This window comes from Calonectris borealis, chromosome 7 (assembly GCF_964195595.1).
Source record: "Calonectris borealis chromosome 7, bCalBor7.hap1.2, whole genome shotgun sequence".
Taxonomy (NCBI): domain Eukaryota; kingdom Metazoa; phylum Chordata; class Aves; order Procellariiformes; family Procellariidae; genus Calonectris; species Calonectris borealis.
This window is the reverse complement of record NC_134318.1, coordinates 38,058,295-38,072,794: the sequence shown is the minus strand read 5'-3', so window position 1 is coordinate 38,072,794 and position 14,500 is coordinate 38,058,295. Positions and strand designations below refer to the sequence as shown.

General features: G+C 36.8%; 1 protein-coding gene across 3 annotated transcripts in view; it reads right to left on the bottom strand.

Moving 5' to 3' along the window:
• Positions 1-256: 256 nt before the first annotated feature.
• Positions 257-14,500, bottom strand: part of INPP5F (inositol polyphosphate-5-phosphatase F) — a 47,301-nt gene continuing 33,057 nt past the window's right edge. For 2 of the 3 annotated variants that reach the window (XM_075155183.1, XM_075155184.1), the window contains 10 exons: positions 13,183-13,260; positions 12,305-12,425; positions 10,109-10,237; positions 8,343-8,460; positions 7,605-7,803; positions 6,493-6,564; positions 6,324-6,397; positions 4,926-5,054; positions 4,084-4,171; positions 257-2,812 (listed from right to left, as the gene is read on the bottom strand). In XM_075155183.1, the coding sequence (XP_075011284.1) occupies positions 1,678-2,812; positions 4,084-4,171; positions 4,926-5,054; positions 6,324-6,397; positions 6,493-6,564; positions 7,605-7,803; positions 8,343-8,460; positions 10,109-10,237; positions 12,305-12,425; positions 13,183-13,260 (2,143 nt within the window). In that variant the 3' untranslated portion in view covers positions 257-1,677. The remainder of the gene's footprint in view (positions 2,813-4,083; positions 4,172-4,925; positions 5,055-6,323; positions 6,398-6,492; positions 6,565-7,604; positions 7,804-8,342; positions 8,461-10,108; positions 10,238-12,304; positions 12,426-13,182; positions 13,261-14,500) is intronic. The other variant, XM_075155185.1, reaches the window with a different exon arrangement.

The window sequence follows — 14,500 nt, the reverse complement described above, 5'->3', positions numbered from 1 at the left end:
GGACTAGGTGACCTCCAGCAGTCCCTTCCAACTTCAACCATTCTGTGATTCTGTGCCTCTTCAGTCAGAAAAAGTCAAGACAACCCCCCCATCTTCAAAACTTAACACCCCAGAACCCTGGAGTACCATATGCCTTAACACCATGTGCCAAAAACCATCTTTTGATTCCACTTTTTTTATTAAAATATCTCAGGTATATTGCTCACATTAAAATACAGCAGTAGTTTAATTTTAAATATAGCCACAAGAATAGACACTCAAAAAACCCAAACCCACATCACTTTAATAAAACAAATAAATAAATCAGATTTGTTTATCAAAGTTTCAGCCCATCAGGATTAGACGATAATCATTTCGGACACACTAGAAGTCCTAAGACACTACTACCCTACCCATATGACACTATTTTCTCAGAACACCACGTGCAACCTATCTACAGTACGTGGACTAGAACACAGAGGCACGGGGTCTATAATGGTGGTTATAGTTATAAACCACAGCATAGTAAGATCCTGCTTTACAGTAGCTTTTGGATAATGTCCTATACTAGAATGGCATGGCAAGGCATTTCTGGGAAGAAGTAATTTAGATTTAATCTTTTGACACACATAGATAAGGGTTTTTTTTTATCCAGTTCCCAGCATGTATGCAAAGCTTGAGTTGGTAATGAATTTGGTTTTGATTAGGTGCTGACAACTATGCTCTAATGCAACACGGATTTTATGAAACAGTACACTTGCCTTCGGGTTTAGAAGTTATTTGGAACTTTTGCATCTGGACAGTTAGAATATAGTTTAAAAAAAAAAAATCATAGCACAGAGGGACACAATGCCTGAAGGTCAGGTATCTGGCTTGTCTTGCTTTATAGAGAGATAAAAAAATTAGAGCAAATTGCCAGTGTTTGGAATGCGGAAAAAAGGAAATAGGAATAGCTTTAGCATAGGCAAGACAATTAGAGAACATTTGCTCCACCTCCCCTCACCTCAGAACAAGTGAGGAGAAAAAAAAAAAAAAAATCTACAAACTAAATTTGCACTGCAGGATCGTGGATATTTCAGATTGGATCTATATGCTTTATCTTTACTGAAAGTGTCCCAGGATGTGGGGAAAGAAAAGGACAGCAAAAAGAAATCTTAATTTCTGATTAACATAATTAAATTCAACAAAAATGCATCAATTCCCGTTGTAGAGGCACAATTCATAGAAAGCTGCATCTAAAACTTCAATGGAAACAAGTAAAAATACTAGTCCAAAAATAAATAAAATGTAATTTACTGGTAAGTTATTTTGCTGGTGCAGTGCAAAGTAAGTAAGGTCACAGAAGTGCAGTATCACCTTTTTAGTATAAATACTTTCTACATAAGTCAGAAGAGCTACAAAATTAGTCTCCAAAAATAACTGTGCAACACATTTAAGACAGACAGCATGCTTATTAAATCCCAGTGTCTAAGCTACCTGTTTAAATATGGTTTACCGTTCTTTTGTCTCAGCTGCCTGAGGGAATTCTGAAGCTTGGTCAGAACCAAATTCATTTGCATCTCTCACTTCCTGTAAACAAGTTGTCTTTATTATTGATCCCAGTGTTCAGTGGCAGTTCATGCCACAATGAGTCCTGATGCAATTTTTTTAGTATTGTATTAAAAGCCACAACTAGAAGAACACTTCCTAAATTAGCAACTAGATTTGAATTATTCGTGTCTGGCATTGCGTAAACATTTCTTTCAGTTCTTTTTGCTTGATTTCATTTATAGCTTCTGGTTCTGCAGGGCTCTTCTGGACCTTTGCCACAGCAAAATTAATCCCTTGAGTCAATCCTGCTTGTGTGATGTTAGCAACCTGGACCATGGAACTGCGAATTTTAGCAAAAGGAGAAACAGCTCTGCTGCTGCTACTGTCAGCTGGAGAAGGAGTCATGTGGAGTCCCGCCTCAAGGTTGCCAGATACAGATCCTGGGCTTTTATGAGACTTAGTGCAGTCAGTCCCAGCAACAGCTAAGAGCTGAGGATTTGGCTCAGAAGACTGTACATCCAACTTAGATGGCCTGGAAGGAATGTCTCCAATAGCTTCAGCCGTGGTTTCTGCTTTCTTAGATGTATTATTGCTGGTTTGATTTATTATGTGATGGGGCTCTTGAGAACCAGCCTCAGCCTCCAAAACATCTGACGTCTTGTTTTGAGCATCATGCACAAACCTCTGGCAGTACACATCAATAGGTTTAGCAAATTCCATCTCCACGTTGTCAGCAGAAGGCGTGGGTATGTCTTCACAGTCAGACCGGCTGGCCTGAGAGACAGGGATCTCGGATGGAACGTGAATGCTAATGTTCATGTCAGTGCTGCTTATAGACTGGGACCGACTGCCCAACCGTGGAGCTGAGGCAATGATACCACAGCTAGGCAGCAGGTAGTCTGTCTGCCCTATGTTCTCTAGAGAGTCGGTGAGCTGGTTGTCCTCATCGGATTTAGAATTAGTCAGGAAGTCATCTGAGTGGAATGAATCATTATCTGATACTTCTGTATCGGATTCAGTATGGACTTTAGTATCTACCACTGGATTCTCTAAAGTTTCAAGGCTACTATCTGATTTCCAAAGATTCACTTTCAAATTGGGTTTTAAAAAATTGACTTTCACTTCAGGTTTGGTAAAGCTGCCTAACTTCCGAAGATTGCTAATGTTTACATTGGATTTGGTTTGTTTCACTTTTTGATTAAGAGATGAGAACTTGCTCAATAAATAATTCTTGCCTTGGGCCAGGGACCCTCTGTTCTGAGACCGAATGCCAATGATGTCTTCATGAGGTTTACTGCTCTTCCTGGAAGACAAAGAAAAAATCTCTAATGTACAATCAAGACAGTCTCATTTATAAACACCAAGTATTTACCATCTTCCAGTCTACGTCCATAACACAGATGGGCATTTTAGTAACTCCATTATATGGGTACAATTATGTAAGGAAAGGATAAGCTAGTCAAATTCAAAACAACAAAAAAAAGGAGGGCTGCTACAGAATGGTAGCCAAACAAGGGGAAAAGCAAGTTCTGCAGGCATTTTCAGTTTTAGATGAAGCTGGATTTGAATTTTCTGTATTTGTAACTCTGACTTTGTGTATGCTGTACTCAGTAGCCAGATTTAGCAAATATTCAGTCTTCAGTACCTGGAAAAAAGAGCAAGATTTTCTTGCTACCCTTCCGACTCAGCTGGGAAAAGCAGCTGAAATAGTAGCCCAATAATCAAATGCAGAAAAAAGTTATTGGAATATGTGCCCTAATAGTTTTCGCTTGACAATTTACAATTGTGCTACACAACACATTTTCTAGTAGCTCATACAGTCTGAATTGGAAGGGTCCCAAAATAATGCAACAGATCGCACTTGAACTGGTAAAACGTGCTGAACTTCAGCTAGCCATCCTCTTATTTCTACTCCATTGTCCTTTGTAAATTATTTCCTCACTGTTAACACCTCACCAATATCTGTAGATAAAGGTTACTTCTGTTTAATTGTAGACAATTGACTTATTAGAGAAAACTATCTAAAAAATTCTAGTAAGTACTTTTAATTATTAACTATGCTTTCATGTGCCCTTTTCTTTTAGTGGGTTTGCAAAACAAAAACTTCTGTGCCATTCTGACTAACACTTAGGAGTTCAGAAGTTTAACTTCAGCCATTTCTTCACACAAGACCTGTAATGTAACCTGGATTTGTTAAATACTCAACTGCAGTGGAATCCAAGCCAGATTTACACTTCACAGGTTGTCTTCTTACTACAGAAGCAGACATTAAGTTCAAATATGAAAAATTAAATTTGACAAACTAATCATGAACCATCCGATTTGCAGTATGTTATTTACATTTGGTAGTGTATATTGTCTATATGCACACAGGTATAAAATAGTATTCTATACTTTTAGATAAGCACCTGCAGACAGTTATTATTGAAGCAGCATACGGACAAATTAATTCCTAGCACAGTAGCTATAGATGTTTCTTTTAGGCATCGTATATATGACTGGTACCATGTACTGTTAGACACTGGAAGAGAACAAAAGTGGGACACAGAAGATTCACATCATTTAAGTACTCACCTCTCTAGCTTTTTCTCAATTATGGGCACATCTAATCCCATTGCTTGCTTTGTGATTCTCAGCATTTCTGCAATGCACTGAAGAGTGTCTGAAATCCAATTAGCAGCCTGTCAGATCCTTAAAAAACCCCTTAAAATCCCATTATTCCAAAACCTAAAATTAGACTTATTTTTGTAATGTAATTAAGTTAGTTTGGTTTTCTTGGTGGTGGTTTTTTTTTTCTTTCACCCTACAGAATAGTTGCACCCTACAAGTTGCAATTCTGATTTTAAGCTTACAAAATAAGCTTAAAGAATAGACTCTCCTTAAGCCCTAAATACTGGGTATAAGTGAATCACTGCCACAATTCATCATTTGTGGAAAGAAGAGAAGTAATTATATTTATTCTAATCCATGTTGACAAAACTCAGTGCTCCACGTAAGAAAGTATATTTTTCCCTTATTAGTGTTCATTTAATTTAGTTAAACAATAAGCAAGACATTCTAGACATTGATTTCACTAAATAAATCAATTTCTTCCACTCTTTAGGAGCTAATTTTAAGTTCATTTTATCGGTTTTTGGCGCAGTAAAGATCTGAGCATGGACATGTCTCAATTCTAGAGAGACATGTTGCTTTAAAGCCATATCTGAAACTTATTTTTCTCTGTATTAAAACAGTACCATTCTGTTATTCACACTGGAAGTCACATAGAGGGGTTTTTTTTGGTTTCCCACCCCACATAACTGAATTATATTAAAATTTATCCTTCAGAAGCTATTGGAAAAGCAATGGAGAAAGTGTTTCTTAGATAAACACTGAATGCACTTTTATGTATAAAATTTTTTACAAATGAAACAAACCTTTTCCATCTTCTTCTGGGTTGCGTACCACAGCTCTAAGAGTGTGAAAATACCCACTCATTTCTTTGTATTTGTAATGCAGCCTCATGCAAGAGAACTTGGGTTTGCCAAAGAGAGTAGGCTCAGGCCCTGAGAAATAAACCAGGAGATTAGAAATCTGAGAGATACTGCAAAGACTGCACCTAAACATACGTAAGAGCTGACAGTCTTTTTCAGCATAAAAAGCTTCATGTTTTCTTTGGAGTAGGATAGACATTTTAAATGAAAGATTTTCACAATAACTAAACAATCAATTACTTACAAAAAGCAATTAGACTCTCTGTGTATGTCTATTATAATCCAGCCTGATTTTTTATTACAGATCACCCTTTGAAATAGAAGAAAAAAAATTCTACACTTATTACATCCTGTGTTTTAGGGTATGCTCCTGCAAGGATTAAAGGGAAAGCTAATATATTTTTACCAAGTGGAAGCAATGCAAGTTTCAAGATTTAGACCAAGTACTTCAACTGCTCCATGCATTGCATCGTATCTGTGTCATTAAACAGGGTTATTTTTGTTTTTATGAAGGTATTTTGTCTAGATGTTTCAACTATATTCTGTACATCAGGATGTATTATGGGCCTCCACAATACAGAAGTGAGAGAGACTTTTCCATTGAACTCTTGGAAATTGCACATAGGTAGTGAAAGTTACAGTAAGGAGATGATGAAATCACTATGCATTGTATAATGGAGGATTAAACTCTACTGGGGCCACAAAAATTTCCTTCCCTTCTCTCCAACTGGAACACCTTTTTCATCATGTAAAGTCAGAGATGTCACATCTTTAGTATTTTCAGCTGAAAGTGCTGGATTTAGCCTGCAGATATTACATTCTTTAGTCAGTAAGTTAATCAGCATAACAAGGTGATTTCATAATAGCATGTTTCTTTCTCAAGGTCTGATAAGAAGAGTTTTGAAGCTATGAAACAGATCTAAAGTACAATTCAGAACCAGCTGCTGTATTTGGATCAGAGAAAGTGCACTGAATGCACAAACCTGTGATTCATTACAGAAGTTGATCAAATTGTTACTGCCAATTGATAAATAATGAAATTTGTTTTGATGAATCCATGGAGTTTTTTTAAGAGTTTGAAAGAGGGAAAATTTTAGAACCCTACCAGTGATCAAAGTTTCCATTTCAAGCAGTAGCAAAAGACAGTACTGTGAGAGAACACACAACTCTGGCATCTGTTATCAGCAAGAAAGCACATTTCTAGCTATGGTGGACTACACAGGATATATGCAATATATTGAGGCTTGCTGTTTCAATATATTTGAAGGGTAAGTGCTTTGATAAGTGCTCAAGCTATTGCTAAGAGCATTCAAGAAAGATATATGGCGACTACATTCTTACCTATTTCTATTTTTTCCAGAGCTTCAAGACTTAACCTTTGGTACTGATTCACCTTGTCGATTTCATCATCATAACTAGAAAAAAAGAATCAGAATTTAATGCTTCCTACTAATCTAAAACAAAGCTACTAGACATAAACCACGCATAGTAAGAGAAAGGGGTAACTTACTAGGCCACGTAGTAGGCAGAATTAGAAAGTAACAGCAGAACATCCACGTCCTTATGAGTGGCATCAATGAGACTAACGAAGGGGAAGAAGAAAAATGAATACAGGGAAGAAGGTTTTATTTGCACAGTTGTAACCCATCCCCAGTGTATTTTAGGGACACTCTTTTACAACTGAAGGCACATTACAACAAGAGGTTTCAATTATGGTATGTTATCTTGCGTAATGCTGCTACCTCTTCACAGCCCTGAAAAACCAAGTTAGGTGAGACACTTCACAAGGCAAAACGTGATGTGTCATTAGATGTACCATACAAAAAGTGGATCCATGTAAGCAACACTCTCTCTTAAACCTGGAGTTACCTAATAGCTCAAATAGGTCAACAGCAGGTCCAAAAATAAATAGAAAACCCACAAGCTATTAAAAATGCTAACAGAGAAATGGAAAAATATCCCAGACTCAGTTAAGGTGATGAGTCTGTGCTTTGAATAGCTATCATAACGTCCTGCTTTGCTATTTTTAGATGCTGAAGTTTAACCCGCAGAAGATCTAACCACTATTTTTCTTTTACCAGTTAGTGAACTCTGAACTTGGTAAGGAGACTTATCAGTGAAGTTAGCGTTTATGTTCACTACTTTTCATGAAGAGAAATCTAGGCTTTCCTACTACTGACTCATTACACAAGAATTTAATCTGATCAGATACAGCTTTGAAGTCAAGTTACACTTTCCCTGTAAAGCAGTAAGGAACAACAGCTCCTCAAACAGCCCCTTCTAGAACTAAGGGTGGTTAGAAGCTCTCTTCGTGGTGCCTACCACATTTTGGCAATATTAACCGAATGCATGCATTTCCATGTGATATCTCAAAGTAACTCCAGCATGCAAGATTTTTATGGCACTTAGGGAAAAGCACATGTTTAGAGGACCTTTCTTTTTACAATTGCAAGTATTCAATCCCTTCAAGAACTCTTGTCATCCTACAGAACTGTCCACTTGTATTCTGTTAACACATCAGCTATCAAAATCATTTAACATCAGAGGTAATTAACAGCGGCAGTAGTAATTAACAGAAGAGTCATAGTAGCAGCTGATCAATTATGACTTTATTCAACAAACCTTGGATCACAGTCAATAAGTGCCCATCCTCCATGGAATTTTTCATCATCTGGTAAGAGCAGTTTCATGTAGCTCTGCAACAGCTGGCTGATCAATTCCTGATGGCTTCTCAGGTTCTCCTTGTGCAGGGCTTCATGCTCTTTCTCTTTTGTAAATATGGAGTAAAGATCCTCTGTTACCGGGATACCCTGCATCAAATCTAAATAAAACACACAAAATATCAAACAACGAACCAACAGTTAAAAGTGATATACAGCAATAGTCTGTTATTACTTTGTAAATTCCTTCCAAATGTTTCATATTTGAAGATACTCTGGAAAAATGGTTAGTTATTTTTTCTGAATAGAATGTTGCCCGAAACTGAAAACTCAGTAAGTGTAACACTATTTTCTCTCAGTGAAAAGCAAGAGTTAACTCACCATTTTAAGAAACACTTGCTACATAAATTTAACTTGTCTAATAGAGAGATGTTACAAGACCGTTAATGCTAAAGTGAAGTTAGGAGCAAATTCTACAATGAGTTACACTGCATGTAAACCCTCCGAATTTAATGTTGTTTAATCTCCAAATGGAGACTGACTGTTCCATATGGTGTCAGCTACATAGACATGAACATTATATACACTCAAGATGTTTTTAAGCTTCAGAAAAAAAATCAGTCAAAAAGATAAAGCCAAGATGATTTCAATAAACTTTTCTAAATACCAGAGTTCAGCTTAGTTGAAAGTGTATTCTTACCTATGACTGCTTGCCTATAAGCATCCCTGAAACGATTCAAGTAGTATCTGTTTGCAGAATTAACTCCATCCTTCATTACCCCTGCCAGCTTTCTTTCACCAGTCCTTGTGAAGTCACCCTGTTATACAGAACACGCGAATCATGCACATACGCAACTTTGAAGTAGCAGTCTCAGCTCAAAAGCTTTGGCATCCTGAAACTCAGAACTGAATAGATGACAACTCAGAAGTCATGTTCAAGTAACTATTTCATATAGAAGTTGAAAATATTGATTTTCAAAGAGCATCTACTTCTCATAGCACTGTTTGACTCTGCAGAGAATCTTATGCTTTTGACAGACCTATGATTCTATATAAAGTCCTAATGGAAAACAGTAATCTGGACATATATGCCAGCTAACATTAAAGCAGAACTTTCAAGACATCAGTCACTGGGATGCTTGGATACCTCAAAAAAACAAAACAAAAAAAAAACCAAAAAAACCCACCCTTATTGTTTGACCTTTAATGTAAAAGGAACACTGCTGGAACAATGGAGAAGACTGGAACTTACTGAAAAATGGTTTTCATCTTCTCTGCTTCTGCCACCAAAACAAGACAAGCATAACATACTGAAGGAAAACAGTACATATCCTCACAAGCTCAGAAACAAAAGCAAGTTTCTAGGCCACAGAAGGCTTAGAATTTGAATAAAAAGTAGTTTTGGTAGTTAGAGGATTCAATTTGCAGAGACACTCTGAACATTGGCACAGAGCAGTCCTAAAAGTCATGCCAACTACTATGAAGAACGTTTCAAGTGCATTTCACTTTCAAATTAAAAGAAATATCACAATTAAACTGCAAATAAATTTTATCCATGAACCTCAATAGCAAGTAGAGAAATCTTCAAGCAGAATGGCTGAAAATTTAGATCTATGAATCGAGTTCTGTGCTTCAGCTTTACAGTTAAAAATATTTATAATCAAGAGAAGAGTGTCAGGCCGTTGGTGGGGTTTTTTTGTTTGGGTTTGTTTGTTTGGTTTTTTTTTGGTTTTTTTGGTTTTTTTTTTGTTGTTTTTTTTTTTTTTTTTTAAGATTAATGTAATAGAGTAATCAAAGTTTAGTAGAGAGATTTAAAGAGAGATTTAAGTGTTAAGGATTTCCACTGTAACAGTTCTTCCAATGCCAAATACCAGGAATACTAAAAATTGTTCCACCAGTGACTATACACACAGGAAGCAGCTCAAACTCTATGACTTTTCAAAGCAGCAGGAGTGAACAGTAAGGAGTTTCATGACCAATTTCTGATCTTGGTAGACAGACTGCATTACAACAAGTTAAGAAAAGTCTTTAGAAAAATATAACTAATTAATATCGCCCTACTACCTACATACCCTGATCTTCAGTCCTTCAGAGTTTGTTTTTTTAAGTACTGTAACTGTTTAAAAGTACTGTAACTGTGCTTAAATTTAAATAGAAGTAATGCTTAATATAGATCTTAAAGTCTTAGCTCAACTATGCTTTGTATCTAGACATGAAACTAACAGAATGAAGCTAAACTACAGCCAGCACTGCCACAGCACACCTGGATACTCAAGTCTTCTCCAATTCACACTAAGTGTGATACAAAATATTCTTCTATTGAAAGGCCTCGTATCTCTTCAAAACAAAAACATGCAGAATGTTTGGCTAACTTTGCTATGTATACAAGAGTTCTCCACTGGACATAAAACCTGTAACATAACATACTACTCATTATCAGAACAGGTAACGCTCTTCACCCTTTACCTTTAAGGCTGCTGTGCCAGCATACTGCCGGCTTATGGCATCTCCGTTGTTCGCCCATATTATCTGGTAGATTCTATTGCATTTAACTGGCAAAGGCTGTTCTGGCGGCATCACACCCAGTTTTTTGAGCTGGAATTTGACATACACATTAATATAAGGTTCAAGATAAAAATCATTGTCAATATCAGAGCTTGATAAAGAAAATAGGAACACTTGCCAAGCATTTAATCGTTACATTTTACATGATCTGAAAAAGGAACCCATTCTGCCAACTTGCCAATTTAAATTCATTGTAAGCAATGAATCACTAATTTAAACATCATATCACTGGGTGCAGCAGTAATATATTAATTATGGATGTAGGAGTCAGTCTTCAAAAAAATTAGCTGAAGGAAAACAAATTACTCTAGATTACTCAAGATATAGGAAATGTTTCTATTTTCTATAGAGAACTATCAAAAGACAGACATCACAGAACTTTAACATAGATAAATAAGTTAATGTTTTCTATTGCAAAGGCATTCGTGACCTCAAAAGTCTGAAAATAAAGAAATGGAATCTCCAGTTACAAGAAAAAGCACACGTGATTCTTAATCTTTTGCTTCTAAACAGTAAAGCACATGTAGCAGCTCCATCTTCAAACCTACTCCTCTGCCAAAATAAAACCTTAAAACAACTTCATATGTTGGGTTTATTATTAATGCTTGTGCATTTTGGATAGTTACTGTTTAACACTGATACTGAAAGTAAGATATCTTACTCTTCAGAACAACCAGTACTTAACTTTCCCCAAGGTAAGCCTCAGGTACAATACAAACTTTAGTCTTCTTACACACACTAAATTGGTAAAGCAGCACATACGTAACTGCAATGTAGTCTCTAAATGTTAGGCCAACTGCAGGGATAACTTGGACTAAATCATAGGCAAACCTCAATTTACAACCAATAAAAAAATGCTCAGGCACTCTTTGCAAGTTAGATGAAAATTGGTACAAGTCTGTTCATTGACTCTGAAAGCCCTATCAAGTTTCCAGCTGAGAGAAAACAAGTCCTATGGTTCCAGGGTAGTGCGAGGGTAAGGTATACAACTCCCAATCTTCCACTTCATGTCAGTCACCTTCCAATGCTTAGGACATTTCTCAGTTATGAATTGATTCTGAAGTACTTCAGCTATAATAGGAGAATGATGTAGCACATCACAGGCTAATACTATAGCATTGATTACTGAAGTCCTCTTCACAACAATCTATATAACCCTTGATTTTGAAAGATCGCCTTTGAACTCACACGGTTAACATATACAGAAATCCTATTCTAAAATAAAGACTGTGGGAATCCCACCCCTCGTCCCCAATACACTTTTTATGTCAGGAGTTCACAAAAGCAGATAACAAACAGGAACTGCCTGACACAATGGTTAGAGCCATTCATTCTTCATCCTAATGAAGGACCCGCTTCATCCTTTACCCTTCACTCTAAGCATAGTCAAGGTTTGTTCATTTTGGGCTGGGCTGTAACTGAGGCTTCGAAGTTTCAGTTACAGTACTACTAAGTCTTCACAAGGGAAGACAATCATCACTGAGCTTCTATATCAAAAAGCAGATGGGGGGTAAAGAGAAGGAAGACTAAAGGAAGGACTCTGAGTCTGCTTCGGAACGCCTTCTCCATACAGGGAGAACTATTCCAGAGCCTAGTAGTCAGCCATCTGGGATACCGACATCATGAATTAGTTATTCCTTCACACACAGAAGAGAGCGCTAATCTCCCTACCTGCTGCACCACAGTACTTCACTTCAAAGCAGCTAAAATAGCATCCAACTTCTAGTTAGATTTTAGTCCTTTAACATCTCATTTGGGGGAGGGATTTATGGGGGGGGGAGGTGTTTTGTTTTTAAACTTTGTATTACTGCATAACTTAAATTAAAATGACTAAACCAAAACAAGAGAATCCTCTCCAAGATGTGACAGACAGTCATTTTTTCTCTAAAGGAAGACACTAGGCATCACTGTTTTAGAATGATTTCAAGTTATTGTAGTTGTACATATTACTTTCAGCTTCATAGCTCTCCAAGTAGCTTGCAAAGATCCTTTTCAGTAGAGGTTAGTTTAGCAATTTTCAAACACACAGATTTCCTTGTGAATAACAATTAAGCTCTGAGGTACTCAATACTTGAAAAGTACATTAGTTATACATGCCTGCTGTTCCATGACCACTCTTGCAATAGCAGCCTGCACAACATTGGTACGATCCAGGCAGTCCATGCAGTTAACTCGAAAAATTCCTTCCTGTTTACAAATCACACCAGCTGGGTCAACCCTTTAAACAGAAAAATAGAGCAAAAGCATACTGAGACACTTAAAACCCAGTGTAATTTATCAGCTTCTACAAACAATGGAAAATTTTACACATTGAGTACTGTTTACAGCTGCATTCATCACCCCAGCCCCACCCCACTCAGAATTAACTACTCTTGCTCCCACCTATCCTCCTCTTTAGGCTAGGCCAGATATCCAACATACATCCTTATTGGGGCCATAAACTCAGTATCTAATCAGATGTTGAATTCAATTAATACATATATAATACCAGCTTTCAAGAGAAAAGACATTTAATTTCAAAAACATAGAAGCCAACAATAACAACAGCAACATCTCACTCACAAAATACATTGAACAAGATACAGTAATTGATTGAAGACTGCAGCCATACTCATTACCAAAATGCATGAACTTTAATCAGTACAAACTAAAGGTCAAACATGCCTACTGTTTTCAATAGTAAGGTTGGCGTTCTAGGGTTTCTGGGTCAAATACCAAGTGTTTCACATTAAATATAAGAAACTAAAAATGTTAAATGCATTAAGCCTCAGGCAGGAAACAGCGTCTGAGAAATTTTGCTGTTACGTGTGTAGAACACCAATACTTCAGAACACAAAATCTCTGATGCACAAGCTGGGCACCAAGAGAGGAATATAAAACATACAGTTGTGACAAAATCAAGGCCTCTGAATAGGTACTGTTTTATTTTTTTCTACAAATATTTCATACTAGTCTAAAAACAGTTAAGTACCTACCAGCACCACTTCATGTCAAGAATAATATCATGAATGGCATCAGTCAGTGTTTGAACATTTTCAAACTTCATTCCTCGGCTAAAATACAGAATTCCACAGAAGTTAGTTTGAAGTAGAGTAGTGATTTTTCTTTACTTAATTATTTTATATTATTTGTAATGTTAACAAAGATAGTGTTTTGGGTAAGTGGGAGAGACAGACATTCTCTCCTGCAATAAACTTTAAATAGCAGCCAATATTCAGAACTATTTTAAAGTACAGTTCAATATCTCAATCCAAGGCAAGAGATTCCGATCTTCAAATTCTCAAGAATTTGCGTTCTTGAATGCTGCTTCCATAAGGAAGAATAAGTGTGCAGCTGTTCAGGCATGTGCAACATTCTGTTCTCATTTTAGGCATAGTCTTAACAAAAATAACCACTATAAATTTGAAATTGGGATGGCCTGCCCTGCTTTACCAGTGACTCTACAGAAAAAACACCTACAGACACATCATCCCCTCCTCCTCCCACCCCACCAGGTTGTTTTCAGTATTTTTCTCTATTCACTCATGCTCACAGTGCAAAAAGAAACAGCCCTGGTCACTACAGCAGTTCTTAGGTGAAAAGCAAACAAACAAAAATGAAAGCTCGTTTAAACAAAAGAGTAAGTATCAAATCAATTCAGGATGTCAACAGTCCTATAGAAAAGAAGTCTCAAAAGCCATTACTATTTTTTGAGGAGTTTTTCCCTTTTCCCTTCCCCTCTCAGACCGTATCTACTAATGACATACTTATTCAGTCATTAATGCTTTCCCAGGCTAGATGCAATCCCTAGATTAAGTTAGGAAATGAAGATTAAAACAGTTTTTAGACCCCGTATTCATACACAAATGCAGTCTGCTTGAGGGAAGCATGAGAAATACATGCCTGTGTGACAGATCACATGCTTGGGCATGCGAACATGGTACTAGACCATGCCAACATCAGAGTGGAGTCAAAACCAGCAACTACTTATACTGGATTAAAATGAAATCCAGTGTATTTTATAACGGAAAAACAACATCAGGGTCCTGAAAGAACCCATCGTATGTTTACAGGAACAAGCAAGAGAAACAGAAGAATGGATTGTAGGAAAGAATTAAGAGCAGAATGCTACATAGTTTGAAAAGCAGGTCAGCCACAGCTTTACATTCATAGCATGTTTAAGGAAACTCTCTTGCTTAAAATGCGTAACAACTTCTAAGCTTTGCCTAATAAATAACTGCATATTTAACAGGTCAGGGACACAAGATCAACAAACAACAGTGCTTGGTTACCCAAATTTGAACTTTTATAGTG